Source organism: Myxocyprinus asiaticus, chromosome 7 (genome assembly GCF_019703515.2).
Source record: "Myxocyprinus asiaticus isolate MX2 ecotype Aquarium Trade chromosome 7, UBuf_Myxa_2, whole genome shotgun sequence".
Classification (NCBI taxonomy): Eukaryota; Metazoa; Chordata; class Actinopteri; order Cypriniformes; family Catostomidae; genus Myxocyprinus; species Myxocyprinus asiaticus.
The window spans coordinates 32,623,441-32,643,052 of NC_059350.1; the positions used below are offsets into that span (position 1 = coordinate 32,623,441).

At 36.7% G+C, this 19,612-nt stretch overlaps 2 protein-coding genes across 2 annotated transcripts; both read left to right on the top strand.

Annotated features, from left to right (window-relative positions):
• On the top strand, positions 1–7,301 carry LOC127443659 (small integral membrane protein 14-like). The gene is made up of 5 exons (XM_051702395.1): positions 1–200; positions 3,392–3,472; positions 4,757–4,805; positions 4,895–5,043; positions 5,981–7,301. Exons 2-5 carry the CDS (start codon positions 3,398–3,400, stop codon positions 6,017–6,019), a joined length of 312 nt encoding a protein of 103 aa, XP_051558355.1. The 5' UTR covers positions 1–200; positions 3,392–3,397; the 3' UTR covers positions 6,020–7,301.
• A 420-nt stretch (positions 7,302–7,721) lies between these two features.
• On the top strand, positions 7,722–19,511 carry LOC127443639 (UDP-glucose 6-dehydrogenase-like). Its single transcript, XM_051702364.1, has 12 exons — positions 7,722–7,926; positions 10,157–10,318; positions 10,988–11,089; positions 11,200–11,400; positions 13,257–13,454; positions 13,630–13,777; positions 13,938–14,032; positions 15,250–15,380; positions 16,085–16,224; positions 16,428–16,519; positions 18,233–18,343; positions 18,473–19,511. Exons 2-12 carry the CDS (start codon positions 10,157–10,159, stop codon positions 18,572–18,574), a joined length of 1,482 nt encoding a protein of 493 aa, XP_051558324.1. The 5' UTR covers positions 7,722–7,926; the 3' UTR covers positions 18,575–19,511.
• Positions 19,512–19,612: the final 101 nt, after the last annotated feature.

Consider the following 19,612-nt stretch of genomic DNA (forward strand, 5'->3'; position numbering starts at 1 on the left):
GTTGCTAGATCCTAATCAAAACACAGACGGAACAGCAGCCGGAACTGCGGCCCAGTGCCAAACATCAGTGCGTATACAGGGAACATTTGCACTGGATTTTGGCTGGACGACCAGAGATACTCAGGGGCCAAAATTCACATATCGGTCTGTTTTGAAGCGAATGCTTTTAAATCTCTTCGAGTGAGTTGCCAAACTCATCGGTAAGACGTCTATCCATGTCATTTTTGCTTCGCATTATTGCTTTATTGATGCCTTATCTTTCTCCTTTTCAAATGCTATCTCCAAATTTAATACCCAGATAAATTAATCAAAAAGGTTTCTTCTTTCCAAGAAGGCCCTAATACGCCAATGATACTGCAAACTGTTTTTAGACAGGCATTTTTGGGCACCTCTTAACGGAAAAATATGTGCTTTTTATTCTTAAATTTGTGGTGTATTCAACTATACATGTAGCCTAAAAAAGGGTTTCGTGTTTAGAAATTGAGAGATTGAAACATGTTCAATCTAAACTGAAGCAACGAAAGGAGAAAGTAACAAGTTATGACAAAACGTAGTTGATGGAAAATACATTTGCATAAAACTTATAAGGGTTCATTTTCTTTCTTTTGTTGTTGTTGTGTAACATAAGATGAGTTTCCACAGAACTCACTTTATTTGTTTTGGTTTTTTCATGAATCCAGTATTGGGCTTCCTTTCGTTTGTTTTCAATTGCATATCCTTTCTAGATATAGGCGTCATTTTTAAAACACGCGGAACAAAATCATTAAAAACACGAATTCCGTTGCGAGGAATGTTTACATTTTTGTTGGTGGAACACACCAACAAACCCCGACTACACTGCAAGCTTTCCAGAACGTTGCTATTCTGATTAACGAGGCTGTGTACAATTCAAACGAGAGACATGTTGGGAGAGTGCAGTGTACACCGATTTGTTATTCCCAAACTGTTCAGGGCGTGCAACCCCGCCACCCCAGTCTCACCAAAACATGGCAATAGCCTGACTGCCACTATCACGTTTTTAACTACAATAACCAAATGCAATTTGCTTTTTTTTATTTATTTATTTATTTATTTATTTATTTATTTATTTATTTCTCTCCCCTCTCTTCCATTTTCTCCCAATTCCCAGTGCGCTTTAAGTCCGTTGTGGCGTAGGACGGATCTCAGTTGCTTCTGCGCCTGAGATCGTCAATCCGCGCATCTTATCACGTGGCTTGTTGAGCGCGTTACCCCAGAGACCTAGCCTGTGTGGAGGCTCACGCTATTCTCCGTTGCATCCATGCACAACTCACCATGTGCCCCACCAAGAGCGAGAACCACATTATAGCGACCACGAGGAGGTTACCCCCAACGTGACTCTACCCTCCCTAGCAACCGGGCCAATTGGTTGCTTCGGAAGCCTGACTGGAGTCACTCGGCATGCCCTGGATTCAAACTTGCGACTCCAAATATGGTAGTCAGCGTCTTGCTGAGCTACCCAGGACCCCCTGCAATTTGCTCAAAAACTTAACTTTGTGAAAAGTTAGTAAAAAATTGGGAGTAAAGGAGGACCGCTACACACTGAAAACCTTAATAAGTTGACTTTACTCAATCGAGTAAACTCATTCCCTCAATTGAATTGAGTAATGGCGTCTCAAACATAAGTTCACTTAACATAGTGTTCATATAGAACGAATTTAACTATTTAAGTTAATGTAACTAGATGCAAGTAGATTAAACTCAGATTTGCTGTTTGAATATTGTTTCTATGTATATTAATTGAATTTACTCAAATTTAGATAATACAATAATAATACAAGCTTAAATAAAGAAGAATCAAAATAAACTTCATCTTTCACTGAAATGCATATATGCCTGTACTTCAGTTGCACATGCACAAGGAGAATTCAGAGAGAGAGAGAGTTAACAGGGTTCAACTTAATTAACGTAGACACAGTTTACTTGAACCCTAAATAATACTACAATAGAGCTAAAACATCTATGAATTCTTAATAACAATTTAAATGCCTTTATAATTTCCCTTTGACCAAGGAAACAAATAATTCAAGCACAAGGGATTATGGGTATTCTCCATAGCCTCAGTGTTGTTAATACTTAAAATCTCAAGTCTATGAATTTTTAAGATAAATAAGTTCAGGGGGCCTGGGTAGGTCAGCGAGTATTGACACTGACTACCACCCCTGGAGTCGCGAGTTCTAACCCAGGGCGTGTTGAGTGACTCCAGCCAGGTCTCCTAAGCAACCAAATTGGCCCGGTTGCTAGGGAGGGTAGAGTCACATGGGGTAACCTCCTCATGGTCGCGATTAGTGGTTCTCGCTCTCAGTGGGGCGTGTGGTAAGTTGTGCGTGGTTCACAGAGAGTAGCATGAGCCTCCACGTGCTGGGAAGTCTCCACGGTGTCATGCACAACGAGCCACGTGATAAGATGCGCAGATTGACTGTCTCAGAAGCGGAGGCAACTGAGACTTGTCCTCCGCCAACCGGACTGAGGTGAGTAACCGCGCCACCACGAGGACCTACTTAGTAGTGGGAATTGGGCATTCCAAATTGGGAGAAAAGGGGATAAAAAAAATAAATAAAAAAAAAGATTAATAAGTTCAAGGAGCATAGATATTTGAGTTATGAGCCCAAAACTTGACATTTCAAGTCATATTTAATTAAGCCAACTTGATTTTTCAAGTGATGACAACAGTAGGGTTTACAATGTAGCGTTGTTCATTTCCTAAAATAGGAAATTAATGTAATATTTTATATGCTAATGTCAAGTAGTCAAACTATTTTTTTTTTTTAACGAGACTAACTTCAAGCCATTACACGTGTCTGAAAAAGTAGCCTACATATTAGAGTATGCAAATTGTTTTAAAGCTTAAAATAAGATCAGATGAATAGAAAAACAAGTCCCAAATAAGCATCTGCTTTCTTTATACACTAATTTTGATCATTTGTCGCAGTGAAAGCTTTACAGATCAGTACAGTACATTAGTTGAACAGATTATTAATGCAATAGAAGTTGCCAGTTTATAATAATGGCTAAGACTAGAAATAGTATTTATTTTTATTTATTTTTTCCAAACAGTAGACCAATGTAGGAAGTCTTTTAGTTGCTTTATTTAAATAACATAACCACATTATTTGGTTTACAAATGTGAGTCATGTTGACATCCTAAACCTTCAAACCATTATAATTCTCCACACCCATTCAGTTTTCAGCTAAATTTTTTTATATATATATATATATATATATATATATATATATACACACACACACACACACACACACACACACACACACACACACACACAATCTTATTTAAGCTTCTGTAGTATTTGGAATGTCTGAAGTAAAAATCACCCCATAATTAAACCTGTGTAACCTTTGTCTTATTACTCAGGAGGAGATGGCAGAGGGAGGTTTCGACCCGTGTGAGTGTATTTGCTCTCACGAACATGCCATGAGGAGACTCATCAACCTAGTGAGTTTCTTCTCTTTCCCCCTTTTTTTCTCTTTCTGTTCCAGATCACTATTTCAAATCGCATAACTTTTTTTGAATTATTTTATTTATAAAAAAATGTGTTTGACACTAACAAAATAAAACTTGATTAAACAAAATTAAAAAAGAAATAAACGTAAACATATGTTATGCTTGAGTTTGCTCCTTAAACGTGAATAAAAAATTAAATGGCTGAATGTTATAAACTTGGTGAAGAGATGATGCATTGGTCTGTAGAGGAAGAAAATGGAAAATCTGGATTCAGCCCTGCCTATATATCAGATCTCTTCATTTCACTGTACAAAATGTAGATATCAGGCAGAGTTTGTGTGGATAAGAGTGTGTTGAATAAAATAATATTTTAATAATAAAACTGATGATTCCTGAAGAGGGAAAGGGAACTGATGTGCAGTGGCAAGTGAAGTCAAAACGGCCTGTAAGTCGGTAAACAACCTTGAACTTGACTGTGCTTTCAATTAACTGTTATCTAGTTTTGAGCAAATATGAAAAACAATTGGGTAATTTTAGAACTACAACATAGTGATGGTTTTATATCAAGAAATGAAAATGAATTAGCACAATCTGAACATAAATGTCACAATGGCTAATGAAGCTTCAACAATAATAAGGTATTGACATTGTTTTTGTATTGGTGTGGAAAGCTATTTGTTTTTATTAGGATGTGTACAGATCTCATATAGGACCTGGACTCCAGACTGGTTTGGAGTCCAGTTATCAGGAGCTACATTCCCCTATGCATTTACAGAAATAACTCTTTTTATTATAAGAAACATGTTGTTGTTGTTTATATACACAGATTAAGGACCAATCAATCACATGTAATCTTTATATTAATGCAAGGTCTCTCATAATTTAGTGTTTGAATTTTGTATATGAAAGCCCAGTAGAGGGAGCTAGAGTTTCTTGGATTTACTTGTTTTAGTCAAGGAATAACATTTGGTTCAACTATTCTAAATGTTTTAGACTTTAACTTGTTCGTATGGTGTTGTTTTTTGTTTTGTTTTTTTGTAGCAAACACTTGGAACCCAATAGGTTTTACCCCTAGTGAGAACAAACTTTGGCAAAAACAATTATTATGTTTCAAATGAAATTAATGTTAGAAGCATCAACGTTCCTCTTAATATTGCTTCAAGGCTGAATACCCATTAAAAAAATAAATAAACAGACTTGCCTGTTGTCATTCCATTGCTGTAGATATATGTTTAGCCTGTATGATAAAATACTGTCCTTGTGATTCTTTTCAAGCTGAGGCAGACCCAGTCCTACTGTACAGACACAGAGTGCCTTCAGGAGAGTAAGTCCATAGATCCAAAGTGGGAAAAAAGATATCATACACAGTCTTGTTTTTTTAAAATTGTGGACAATTTGTGTGTGTGTGCGCAGTGCCAGGACCAAGCTCCTCAGTAGAAGGGGACATCACTCTGCCCATGATTATTATGGGATGGCTAGTTCTGGCCCTTGTGCTCTTTCTGTTCCGCCCAGCCAGCTTGAGGGGTCCTACAGTCAGCAGCAAGCCTACCAGTCCCCATGGTGTAAGTCATGCCAATCAAACCCACTGAATCATTTATGAATGGTCATCATGATAATCAAACCACATTGAAATAACAATCAGAAATTGGACAGACTTTAATGGGTTTTAACCATTATGACATCATCGAATGTGTATATTATGTGCTCCTTTTACAATAAATATTAAAGGGATGGTTCACCCAAAAATGAACATTCTCTCATCATTTACTCGCCCTCATGCCATCCCAGATGTGTAAGACTTTCTTTCTTCTGCTGAACACAAATGAAGATGTTTAGAAGAATGTATGGACCTATTGAGTTGAAACAATGTAAGTGACTGGTGGTCAGAACTTTGAAGTACAAAAAAACAGATTAAGGCAACATAAAAGTAATCCATACAACTCCAATGGTTAAATCCATATCTTCAGAAGTGATATGAAAGGTGTGGGTGAGAAACAGATCAATATTTGTCATTTTTTACTATAAATTCTCCTCCCTGCCCAGTAGGTGGCAATATGCACAATACTGTGAGTAGCTAAAAACAAAAGAAGAATGTGAAAGTAGTGATTATAGTAAAAAAAAAAAAAAAAAAAAGACTTTATTAATATTGGTCTGTTTCTTACCCACGCCTATTTTATGGCTTCTGAAGATATGAATTTAATTTCTGGAGTCATATGGAATACTTTTATGCTGCTTTTATATGCTTTTTGTACCTTCAAGTTTCCGGCCACATTCACTTGCATTGTATGGACCTACAGATTTGAGATATTCTTCAAAAAATATTCTTTTGTGTTCAGCAGAAGAAAGTCATGCAGTTAATGATGAAAGAATTCTCATTTTTGGGTGAACTATCCCTTTAACTAGTGATCCTGTAATTTATCATTAACTCTTGTCTTGTCTATTCTTGTAGTCATTGGATTTTTTTTTCTTTTTTTTTTCTTCTCTCTCCTCCTTGTTTAGAATCATGGCAGAGAGCCACCAGCACCTCCAGTGGACTAGAGTTCTGCCCACGGCAAAGAACTTTGACCTTCGATCTGATCTTTTGACCTGGCTTCCACCTGATCAGCTACTTTGACCAGGATAACCTGTCAATTTCCCTAATCAATTGTTTCAGATTCCAGATTATTTCTTTCCAGATTTACTCAGTCACTTGGATTTCAAGGTGTGTTAATACAATGTTTAAAATGAGGCAGCAGAAACTAAGGTACAGTTTCAAATAATGGAAAAAGAGCAAAGTGGACCAAGTGGCAAAAATGAAAAAGTTTATACATCTCTGTAATGGTTTCAATTTCTTACTGTTTCTTACTATATTTTTTTTGAGAGCATTATTAGCTATTTAGCAGGTTGTTAAAACTAATATAATGGGCCTATGTAATAAGATTAACCTGTAGAATTTAAATATTACACCTGAATATATTGTGATCTGGAGGGAAGTTTGCCAAGATATTGGGAGTCATCAAGAGCTTTTGGGTATTTACAGGATATGTGTTACAGGATAGACTGAGGTGAAATTATAGCATTTCTTGTTATATTATATCTTATACATTCCAGATTTATGATGCCTTCGCAGACATGTGACGTCATTGGTCCATTTGGGAGCATTCAGCTTGACTCTGCACTGGGTCATCAATGTATTGTAATGATTCACACATTTGAGGTCTACCATAATCACTTCTTAAAATATCATTTTGGGTAAGAGGAAATTAAATGGGTGTATTCCAGGATTTACTTGGATCTGATCACGGTAGTCATGGAAATGGTTATGTTGTCATGGTCTGGGTTTTGTTCTTCACAGAAAGAGCAACATTTACAGACACGCCCTGTATACTCTAATCTATTTACCCTGTATAAAAATCACTAGTACTTAATCCATTTTAGGATATGCTCGTCTTTGAATGACTCAAAGGCAGACATGTCAGCTGTAGCACTTTGGTTGTGGCAACTGTAAATTGAGACCAAACGTGATGCTCCACAGAAAATACCAAAGATAACATGATGTAAATTAGCCCAAATTCAAGTTTGGCATGATGAACTCAGAACATGTTTTGGGGTCTTTAGTCATGTGAGAATGTCTGAATGTTATAGTATCAAAGTTGCCAACAGTTGGTTCATAGACTGATGATTTCTGGATAGATCGGGGCATAAAGGTGGTGGTGTGAATTTCGGGGCATGTATATTTAATTCTGTCAGTGTACACTGTTCTAATGAACTGCTCTGTAAGAAGAAGAAAGAGCTTTAACTATGCACTTTTGGTTACTTCAAATAAATAACAACAATCAAATTCCTGTATGTCTGTCTTTTTTGTTGAATTGGGATATTTGTGGATGACGGTAGTTAAGTCACTAACATAAGAATTCAATTAGACTGATTTGGAATGAGTCTTTTATTCCCAAAAGTAATTTCTGCGTCAAACATTGACGTCTTTGAGATTTCCCAGTCGTTGATTGGCTACTGAAACTTCTGAGTTCCTCCACACGTGGCGTTTCACTGTAGCAAAATCCATGTCAAATGAAAAGTCAAAAGTGTTTTGCACTGAATTTACGAAGAGCATGCTTAAATAGACCAAATAGTAAGAGCTAGCTCTTGATAGTGCATTTCATAGATATGTTCTTTTTAAAATCATAGTCAATATAAGACTTTATTTGCGGTTCCTTACGGGTTTTTGTTTTGAAAATATTTATTGACCCGGAAGCAGACAACTGCCGCCGCCCTTCTATGAAGTGTTTACGTTGCTGTCCTCCTCCCGGTGGGTGTGTGAGTGAATATATGTGTGTGTATGCTGTCTGAGTTTATGGATATAACCGTTGTATTCATTCGGGAACAAGTCACCTTAGACGGAGCACCTGCATACTGCACGGAGTCAGTCAGAGGAGTGTGTTAACTCAAAAACTTCACTGTGAGACAAGGTAGGTTTGAATCACTGCTATGGAAATATATTATAGTATTTAAAAGTGTGGTTTTGTGTTCAACTCAAATACAGATCGGAACTGCTCGTATTCATATTCTAGAAAATGGACAGTGGGTCTGGAATAGAAGTTGAAAACTTGTCAAACAAATCCCATTATTCCTAAGAACCTCCGCAATTAGTAACGGGTGTAATGGATCAACTGGGGAAGTGCGCGTGAAAAATTGTACTTACCTTTTCAGCAGATTCGTTTAAAGTGAATTGTCAAGGAGCAAAGAAAAGACGTTTTACACATTATAAAAAAATGTTGGTATCATTATTAAATCGAGTTTTTTCTTTCTAATGAATCTGACACAGTTTAAGAGCGATTTTAACCGTGGGACTTTTGGTTTGAATGGGAACTGGCGATTACACATGTCAGAGAGCAGTAAATCGCATGTTGAATTCTTTTATTTGCAACACTAACGCATTATAGGCTGATATGTGTCAATAATATACTTTCAGTTGCTTTTATTTCTTTATAATGAGTAATAGCTTGATGAGCTAATATTTTGAGTAACTTTCTCGACAAAGTGAATGAATGGTTGTAATTGAGACACTGGTCCAGTGTTAAGTCATATTGGCAGTAAACATAGCGACTCGGCTTCAAATCCAGATCAAACAGGACAACTGTGAAGCTGTACTGCAGATTAAGATGTATTTTGAACAGGTCTATTGAAATTCTTTTTTGTAAATCACATACACAGACATCATGTATTATATTGTTCTAAATAAAACAATCAAAATCGCAACTGAATCTAACAGCGAGTAATTACAGTATACTCTACTGAATTTTCTGAGAACTGTTGAATTACTGAGAGAAAAAAAAAAACGTCAACTACATTTTCTAAAGATTACAGGCTTTTTAAAATGGTCAAACAATTCTAAGATTTAAGATTGATTTTACCTAACAAACAAAATGTTTCTGAAGAACTTTATCATGCTTTCTCAAGAGTACCATTTATTCTTACCCATTGGTCAGTTTGGCTTTTGTACTTGCTCTCCACCAAAAATATTGCACAGTTCTGAAAGATCATCATGAGTGGTCAAACATATGACATTGTTATGCACAGAACCTTTGAAAAGTAAGATGCTATTATAACAATTTAAATAAAAAGGCAGATACTCTCAGGGAATTGAACCCAGGTTTGTATGCGTGGTTAGCTAACACATTACCACTAGACCAACAGAACGTTTATGTCATTAGTAACAATTGTTTTATGAACTTTATCAAACTTTAAAAAAATAAAATATAAAATAAAACCTAAAGTAAAAGTAATTTAAGAGTATAGGCCTATTGCTGACACATATAAGCCTATGATGCTTTAGTGATGCAAATAAAAGACTTCCACATGCGATTTACTACTCTGACATGTGTAATCGTCAGTTCCCATTCAAACCAATGTCACACCTTAACATGGGTGACCAACCAATGTTAAAATCGCTCTTAAACTGTGTCATATTCATTGGAACAGACATCGATCATACAAAGCGGGTTAATAATCATACCAAAATTTTTTTTGAGATGTGTAAAACGCCTTTTCTTTGCTCCTTGGCAATTCACGTCGAACGAATCTGCTGAAAAGGCAAGTAAAATTATTCATGTGCACGCGCACATCCCAAGTTAACGCAATACCCAGTTGATCCGTAACACCGGCAATTAAATTGTTTTAAAATTACACGTTTTCAAGACATAATCAACAGATATGGAACTATAACAAACTTTTTGAATCCACTTTACAATTAAAGTTTATCTCATTATTATTATTATTATTATTAGTGATAAGTAATTGGAATGGTTGGGTAAAGTTTTAAAGCAGAGCCATAAACGTTAGTTCCTCTTAATGCCCAGGGGTAAGTAATATGATACCTACACCTCCCAGCTGAGCCCTTGGATCCCTACTGAGGAGGACGAATTGCTCTTAGAGTACTTGGTAAAAAGAGACTGTTCATAATGGTGAAAAATCTACTGCTGACCATTTATGGGCAAACTTTTATTAAAATGTTCATGATCTAATTGGCCTGGGCTGCGTTTCTCAAAAGTATGGTAAGCTTAAGATGATCCTAGAGACCACTGGCACCAATGGTTTCTACTATCTACTTAGGCTTATGATGCTTTTGGGAAACACAGCCCTGTTTGGTTTTGAAGGGACTTTCACCCTTACTATGACTTAATCTTCCTCTCCTCTCAGATGTTTCAGATTAAAAAGATTTGCTGTATAGGCGCTGGGTATGTTGGTGGACCGACATGTAGTGTTATTGCCAGCATGTGTCCTGAGATTACAGTAACAGTAGTGGACGTTAATGAATCCCGGATCAAAGCCTGGAACTCTGATACTCTGCCCATTTATGAGGTAATGATATTAGAGCCTTTACAAGTAGACAATTAAAGGGATAGTTCACCCAAAAATGAAAATACTCTCATCATTTACTCACCCTCATGCCATCCCAGATGTGTATGACTTTCACAAAATGCACAAATGAAGATTTTTAGAAGAATATCTCAGCTCTGTAGGTCCATGCAATGCAAGTGAATGATGACCAAAACTTTTAAGCTCCTGATTACCTTAGGTAGTGTAATCAAGCTTAAAATCATGATCATCCCTGGAGACTGGAATGATGTACATTAAAAAGGAGTTACATGGTCTGTTCTCACCCAAAGTCGACATGGATTAAACCATTGGAGCTGCCTTTTTGGAGCTTCCAAATTTTGGTCACCATTCACTTTCATTATATGGACCTACATTTGGACCTTTATTTGTGTTCTACAGAAGAAAGAAAGTCACACTGCTGGGATGGCATGAGGGTGAGTAAATGATTAGAGAATTTTAATTTTTGGGAATATTATTAAAAACTATTCCTTTTACTTTCTGAAATGCTTGTGATAATTTATGTCATTGTCAAGCTGATTTATCTAATAAATAAATAAAAATAATTGAAGTGGTCTTTTGTTGAAGTTTTTAAGGAAGTTCATGTGTTGCATCGTGCAAGTTATGATGAAAGTCTTCTCTGTGCTGTTGTAGCCGGGTCTAAATGAGGTGGTGCTTTCATGTCGTGGGAAGAACCTCTTCTTCTCCACAGACATTGACTCTGCCATTAAAGAAGCAGATCTGGTCTTCATTTCTGTGAGTGCAACAACAGATTTTATATGTTTGGATGTGTGTTGGTCGACCCACTGTTGAAAGTCTCTCCCTCTCTCTCTCTCTCTCTCTCTCTCTCTCTCTCTCATATTCAGGTAAACACCCCCACTAAGACATATGGAATGGGGAAGGGTCGTGCTGCTGACCTTAAATTTATTGAGGCATGTGCACGGCGGATCGTGGAGATGTCGGACGGGTATAAAATTGTTACGGAGAAGAGCACGGTTCCGGTCCGTGCAGCTGAGAGCATCCGCAGGATATTCGATGCAAACACCAAACCTAGTCTCAACTTACAGGTGTGTTAGTGTGAGCATGTGTCTGGATATTCCTATGTGGATATATGGGGGTAGTTGACAAATAATATGCCCATAAACTTTTTTTTTTTTTTAGGTTACATTTCTATGAATGAGTGAAGTGTATTTTAGGTGCTTTAAATGGCCACTGTTTATTTTTCAACTTTTCTAATCAGCTTTTTACTTCTTACTTGCTTCTTGCAGTGCACTTAAAGACCCCATGAAATCATAATGCAAGTTTTGCTGCTTTTAGTCCATATCTATTAGCTTTAAGGTCATCTAATATATGCTAGTATACTTCTAAATGTTGACAAAATTTGTTTTCAGAAGATAAAAGCATTCTGCAGTCTCTCTCTTCTGGCTAAAAAGACTCAGGAAAATCCATGACGTCACATAGAGGTTGAGAAATCTTGTCCAATTAAATGCTTTCAAGAACGAAAGTGCACCCTCCCGCTACAACTGTGTTCTAACTACTGCTGATCATGCCTTTTGGAGGGCATTTGGAAGGGAGCCCAATCCATGCTGTCAGGTCATTCCAAAAAGAAATTCCATTAAGAATTGCTTGGAAAAAGTTTTGACTGAGTGTTATCAGCTTTCAGCCATCTGAAGCTCTGACAGTGGAGGGTAATTGTCTTCGAAGGGCATAGGGATGATAACGCCTTATGAATGGGACACGCCAACACGGGAGGGGGGTGCGAGGAAATGTGCTATAGTGTATGTTTTTTGTGCAGTTGGAGGTTTATTGGGATGTACATCTTGAGTAAGTGTTCCTTATTCTTTATGCTTAGATATTGTGATTCAAAACATGGATATATGGTCTTTTAATCGCTTGTTTATTATTTGTCTACATTGGACTTGCACAACGGTTCCAGCCTAGTCATAATCAAAGACAGAGATGTGCTGTGTGTGTGTGAGCTGGTTAATATGGATTAATATTGTCAGTTAGATCATCGTTCTGTTCTCAAGTCTTTGGAAAAGCTGGTCGGTATTAAGATCGCTTCTCAAGTTTCCACGATAAGTGGCTCTTACAAGAGCAGCATGTTGGCAAGGAGTTTGTGTGTGTGTGTGTGGCTGTAAGATAAACCCTATCGGCTATTTTGAAAAATCGGACAAGTCGTTCACTGTGCCGCCCCCACTTCCTGTGTCAGTGGAATATACGTTAAAACTTCAAATCGAACTGCGCTCGTCAAGGCACTTCACGCGGACTTAAAATAGTCCTGCAGTGTGACAAAGTACAAATATTCCCTGTTGTCACTCAGTTAATATAAGGTGTAAACACCATGTGTAATAATTATACAGGAATTAGAAAAAAAAAATGTTTAAAATTGTTCAGTAGATGAGTGTTGTATGTCGCACTGCAATGTGCTTGAAATGTCATGTCAGCTCCCCTTAAATTAGCTGAAATGGCTTAAATTAGATTCCTTCATACATACATTTTTAAACCATCAGCAAATATGTACACATACATAGCAAAAAAAATGTTTTGTAGAGTGTGTTAACTCAAATAAGACACAAAGAGGATCTTAAATGGTTCATTCTCTCTGTGAGTATATGTTGTGTATGCACACACCAAACAGCTTCACACAACCAGTTGGTTGTTAAATATACTTATACACCAACTTTATTTTTTACATGACCATGTACTTGTGAATACAATCAGGAGTACTGTTGTTTTGAAAGGGATTTTCTCAAAACAGACTGAAGCCTGGATGTAACAAGTTTGGTCAATGTCCCATTTTTCCTATCTCATATGAACTAATTAACTAATCTTAAAAGATTTCTGGACCCAAGGGCATTTTGTACCTTTTGTTCTGTTCTGCTATGTTAATGCATTACCTTTGTCCCTGCTGTGATTACAGGTTCTCTCTAACCCAGAGTTCCTTGCAGAAGGTACGGCAGTGAAGGACCTGAAGGAACCAGATCGCGTCCTGATTGGTGGGGATGAAACTCCGGAGGGTCAAAGAGCCATCAGAGCTCTGTGTGCAGTTTATGAGCACTGGGTCCCCAAATCACGCATCATCACCACAAACACCTGGTCATCTGAGCTTTCAAAGCTGGTGTGTGTGTATTTGATAAAGTTAATGATTTAACGTGTAATAAAAACAAATAGCTGACCCTTTTACTTATTAGTACATTGTTTTTGTAAGATTTGTGAAATTGATTTAATTAATAACTTAAAACACATTAAAACCTTTGTGTGTGTGTGTGTGTGTGTGTGTGTGTGTGTGTTAGGCAGCTAATGCGTTTCTAGCCCAGCGCATCAGCAGTATAAACTCCATCTCTGCCCTGTGTGAATCCACTGGTGCTGATGTTGAGGAGGTGGCTAGAGCCATCGGCATGGATCAGCGCATCGGGAGCAAGTTCCTCAAAGCCAGCGTTGGTCAGTGTGTTTGTAACCAGAGCTTTTGACATTGCCATTTTAATTCTAATTATTGGTGCCTGTCCTGCTTTTAAGTTGTTCAAAGTGAGATGGCGGAGTGAGATTCAAACAAAAAAACTTAATGAGAGTTTTGCTTAAATTCTGTATTTGTCTGTGTCAGGTTTTGGAGGAAGTTGTTTTCAGAAGGATGTGCTGAATTTGGTGTATCTGTGCGAGGCGCTGAATCTCCCTGAGGTTGCTTCATACTGGCAGCAGGTAAAGCTATATTTATTTAAATATGTTAATACTATGGAAGGGATAATGTACAGTCAGTCGGTCATTATTGCTAAATAAATCCTAACAGGGTGATCAAGGTCTTTTATCACCTTGATGAGGCTTATTTTGTGTTATTACATGGGTCTCTGGAATAGGGCTGGGTATTGATACAGATTTCTTGATTCCGATTCACAAGGTCTCAATACAATTCGATTATGATTTCGATTCAGTTCGATATCGATTTATATGGGTACATTTCTGTTACAATGTCCATAGTAAAACTGTGCAATCTCTACAAGTAAGCTAATAAAATCATTTCAATTGAGCAGTCAGACGGTCATTTTTATAAAATAACCAGCAACAGAACTCAAACTGGAGGTGGAATTCAGCTGGTCAGCGATTGCTTTCTGCTCACATTATTACGAAATTTCAACGCAAATCAATGTTTTATGTCCATTTTATTTATTTTATTTATGCATTTTGGCAGACACTTTTATCCAAAGTGACTTACAGTGCATTCAAGGTATATATTTTTTCAGTTTGTGTGTTCCCTTGGAATCAAACTCATGAGCTTCGTATTTCTAGCTTCATGCTCTACATGCTTTGTTGAGCTACAGGAACACTATACATTTATTTATTTATTTGGTTAGTAGCCTTGTAATAAGCAGGATAATGTACAGTCAGCCAGTTGTTACTGCAAAATAAACCCCTTCAGGGTAATACAAGACTCCTCAGCTTCGCATGGGGGATCTGATCAACCTGTCGGCGTTTATTTTGCGATTACAACCAGCTGACTATACATTATCCTGCTATCCTTACATGACTACTTACCAAATAAATGTGAAAATGGATATAAAATATTGACTTAAAAATTATTTTATTATACGAGAAGAATGGCAGTGGGGTGATATAAGAGGTTTGAAACTAGCATAGCTATGTTGGAAAAAGTTGCCTGGGACAACAGTCAATTGTACAGTTAAGTGGTCATTATACAGAAATATTTAACCATGATTGACCAATCACAAGTATTTCAGAGAGCATGTTATAATACTTTTTATTTTTTTTTACTTTTTACACCAACACAAACATGAATGACTGGTTGAAAAACAATGTACTGTCATATGGTAACTGCTTAAATGCCTTATGAACACATTGGTATCTACAAGCTCAAATTGAGTTTGCTTAATGTTTTTTTCACTGTGTTTCTGTATGTGTAGGTGATTGACATGAATGAATATCAGAGAAAGAGATTTGCTTGTCGGATCATTGACTGCCTGTTTAACACTGTTACGGGGAAGAAAATCGCCTTGTTAGGTTTCTCCTTCAAAAAGGACACAGGAGACACCAGGTACACGCCAACACACTTTGACCCAGTCATTATTCACCTCTCTATCTCATTCTCAAGACTTGTTCATGACATCTCAAAAACTGTGTCTTCCTCTTTTACCTACAAACACACACTCACAGAGCAAAATTATGAGATTTCAGAGCTTGAGTTAAACATCAACTTTGAACTGTTCCCAATTAAACAAACCTGCACCCTTAACACACTAAAAACACACGCCCATGCTTCCTATGACCTTTATCCAGAGTGAATGAGAATGGCATGTCGTGCCTCTGCGTGAGTGTTGTCTACAGAAGCATGACTGTGCTGTGCTTTTACCTCCATTCAAACCATCATGACAAAACATTTTCAGTCTGGCTGGAATGGGGCAGTAAAAATCAACATGAGTAGAAAATGAGAAACTGATCATATTTTGCTTGTATCTATCCAAATAAACTTTTCGGTGACATAATTAGTATCTAAATCTATTGTTTTGTAAATTCACACTTTGTGTTTGTGTACATATTTAGCTAAGTTGGCTAAATGCGACACTTTCTCAGTTGGAAAATCAATTCATAAATAAATCAAATACTGTTTTTGCAAATACTAAAAATGCCAAGTCTATAGTAATTATAATTAGCATTATATATATATATATATATATATAAAGTCTATGGTATTTCCCCATTTACAGTAGATAGCTAAGTAAACATGTGTTTGTATTTCAGAGAGTCATCCAGTATCTACATCTCTAAGTATCTGATGGATGAGGGAGCTAAGCTTCATATTTATGACCCTAAAGTGCTGAAGGAGCAGATTATCCAGGACCTGTCTCAACATAGCATCTCCGGAGACAACCCACAGAGAGGTGTGTGCTCATTTATAAAGACCTGTTCAGCAGATAAAGCTGTGCAATGTGAATGGTGCTCAGGATGGTGAGGCTGCTACTCTGTTTAGCTGTCATGTTGAATCAAATGTAGGGGAGAAACTCGCATATAGGAATCTAGAACAGATTTTAATGTGTCTTTTTTGTGTGTGTGTGATTTGGCACTGCCCTTTTTCTCTCTGCAGTGTCTGAGCTTGTCACTGTGTCGTTAGACCCCTATGAGGCGTGTGAAAGTGCACATGCCCTGGTCATCTGCACAGAGTGGGACATGTTTAAGGTACATGCACACATTTATAGTGTAATTTTTGATTGATGCTTTTGAGGTTCATATTAGAGGTGTGTGCGTATAAATAACCCTTATAAGAAGTATCATTTATGTATTATGGTTGAACAATGTTAACAGATTGTAATACCATGGTACATTGATAAATAAACAAAAACATGGTACTGAATGATTAATATATTCATGAATTTTGGTATTTACATGGTACTCAAAGGTACTTCAAAGAATACCATGTTAATCAGGGCTGGGTATTGATACAGATTTCCCAGTTTGATTCTGATTCACAAGCTCTTCATTCATATGGTTACATTTCTTTTACAATGTCCATTTTGCGTACATTTAAAATAAACTCTGTCTCAGGTACCCTTCTAGGTACAATTAAAAAATATTAATTTTACAATTGTATTTTTTATAGTTTTTCATCAAATTGGTCACATTTTAGCTTTTGAAAAATTTACAAATTCAGTCTATTCCATTAATTAATGTCTCGAAATTGCATATATATATATATATATATATATATATATATATATATATATATTTTTTTTTTGCATAATTTGTACTAGTTGCAAGTATTTACATTGATATGCAGAACACTTGCTTAATCAGTACTGTCTCTTTAAGACTAGCAGCATCAGCCAGTAAGCACATATAATGAGAGAAGTCCTGTGTAATTTCTTTAGCGCATCCATGTGTTTAGAATTAAATTTTTCCTTTTTTGTTGATTTTAATCAACAACTGACTGTAAAAAACAGAAAGGGTCTTAAAAGACATTATTCAATTACATATGGATCCGTGGATCTCCTCTTTTGGATGAGTTAAACCAAACTTTTACTCTCAACATGAAGTGAAAGGACCTCTGTGCTAATAACTTCTTCTCCACTATACTAGTCAATCACTAGTGAGTGAAATCTGAACATTTACTAGTTAGCCAGTGGCTAATCATAGACATTTTTTGTCACATAGCGTGAGATTTGGTTGCACATGCGAGTGATTTACTTGCATTATAGAGGGTTGGCGAACTTGGCACATAGAGTGAAAGATTGATTTTAGGATTTAAAGGGTTAGTTCACCCAAAAATTAAAATTCTCATCATTTACTCACCCTCATGCCATCTAAGATGTGTATAAATTTCTTTCCTCTGCAGAACACAAACAAAGATTTGTAGAAGAATATCTCAGCTCTGTAGGTCCATACAATATAAGTGAATGGTGATCAGGCCTTTTGAAGCTCCAAAAATCAGATGGAGTCCAATTGTTTAATCCATGTCTTCTGAAGCGATCCAGTTGTTTTTGGTTGAGATCAGACCAAAATATAACTCCTTTTTCACTACATCTTGCCATTGCGGTCTCTCAGCACGATCATTATTTCAAGCTCGATTACACTTCATATAGTGCCGTCTAGTGCAGAAGTCGAGCTTGAAATCATGATCGTGCCGAGAGACTGCAGTGGCAAGATGTAGTGAAAAAGGAGTAATATTTTGGTCTGTTCTCCCTGAAAACCAACTGGATCACTTCATTTTTGGGTCAAATATCCCTTTAAGAATCAATATCGATTGTTCAAACGAATATCACAATGCATCTGAAAATCGATACCCAGCCCTAATGGTAATACTATGGTGTATGTCTAGTAAACTATGGTAATACGATGTTATGGTTCCTATTTTTTAGTGTGATATTACATATCACATGCTGTATTTGTTTTTAGGATCTGGACTATGAGAAAATATATCACAAGATGCTGAAACCAGCATTCATCTTTGATGGACGACGTGTCCTGGACCACCTCCACCCCCAACTACAGAACTTTGGCTTTCAGGTCTGTGTTTATATATGTAATTCACATTTTTGTGTTTATATAAAAGTGTGTATAAGCCTGTCTCTACCTGTTGGATTCTTTAATTCTCTTCATAAGTTCACATGGCTTAATGGTGTATATTATGTGTAGATTGAGACTATTGGAAAGAAGGTGACAACGCGAATCCCTTTCACGCCCTCTGGTGGAGTGCCTCGACACAATGAACCACCCAGCAAGAAAGCTAAAGCCTGAGACAGCAACTCCATCACACACATTCATGTGCACTTTGGCCTGATTAAAGTCTTTTGCAATGACAACCAAAGTATTATAAGCGCCTGTTGTTGGAAAACTATGCGTGTGTGTGTGTTTAATGATCCAGACTGAATTGTGCTTGGAATGTGTTAAGGTTTTTATCTCTCATGGCTGTTTGCAAGAAATGCATACAGTGATTTAATGTTTTAAACATTTTATCATTCATGTATTTTGTTTATCGTGATTCTTAGAATTTGTTTAGAATGTATTCATATTTGCCATTTTGAAAGTTTGTGGAAACAAGAGATTTTAAAGGCATAGCTTCCTCAATAATGAAAATTCTGTCATGATTTATTCACCTTTGTGTTGTTTCATGGAGTTATCTCGCAGAAAGTCTAAGATGCTCTTTTTCCATACAATGAAAGTGAATGGTGACCAAGGCTGTCCCTGAACCCCATCCACTTTTCTTGTACAGAAAAGAGCAGTTTGGACATTCTGCCAAATATGAAACAATTTTCATTTTGGGTGAGCTGTCCCTTTAACTGCACAAAATTGGTGTTAATGCATTTTAATGTCCCACTACTGTTCAGTTGTGTATCCTTGTTTACACTTCAGTGTTATGGATTTTAATGGCCAAATCATCTTCTAATTTGAGAGAGATCTCTGCTGGAGCAGCATCAGAAGGAAGGGGAACTTTTATCTGATATTGGGACCAAGTTGGACATTAAATTGTTGCAGACGTTTAGCTTAAAGAAGCGAACCAGTCATTAATTAATCATCTTATATACTGTATATTGTTGGGCCTGCACTGTGTATTTTATTGTAGAAACGCAGTTGCAGTTTTTATAAAATCACTTCTTACTGTACAGGTTTGTAATAGTCATGTACAATGACAGCAGAAAACTGATTTCTTAAATAAAACATGGACCAATCAAAAGCTGTTGTCACATCTATTTATTTCATGAGCTAAAATATGAAAGTTTGAATCAAACAAGAAAAAGCATTATTTGTATTTGGCATTAATTTGAATGTATTAAG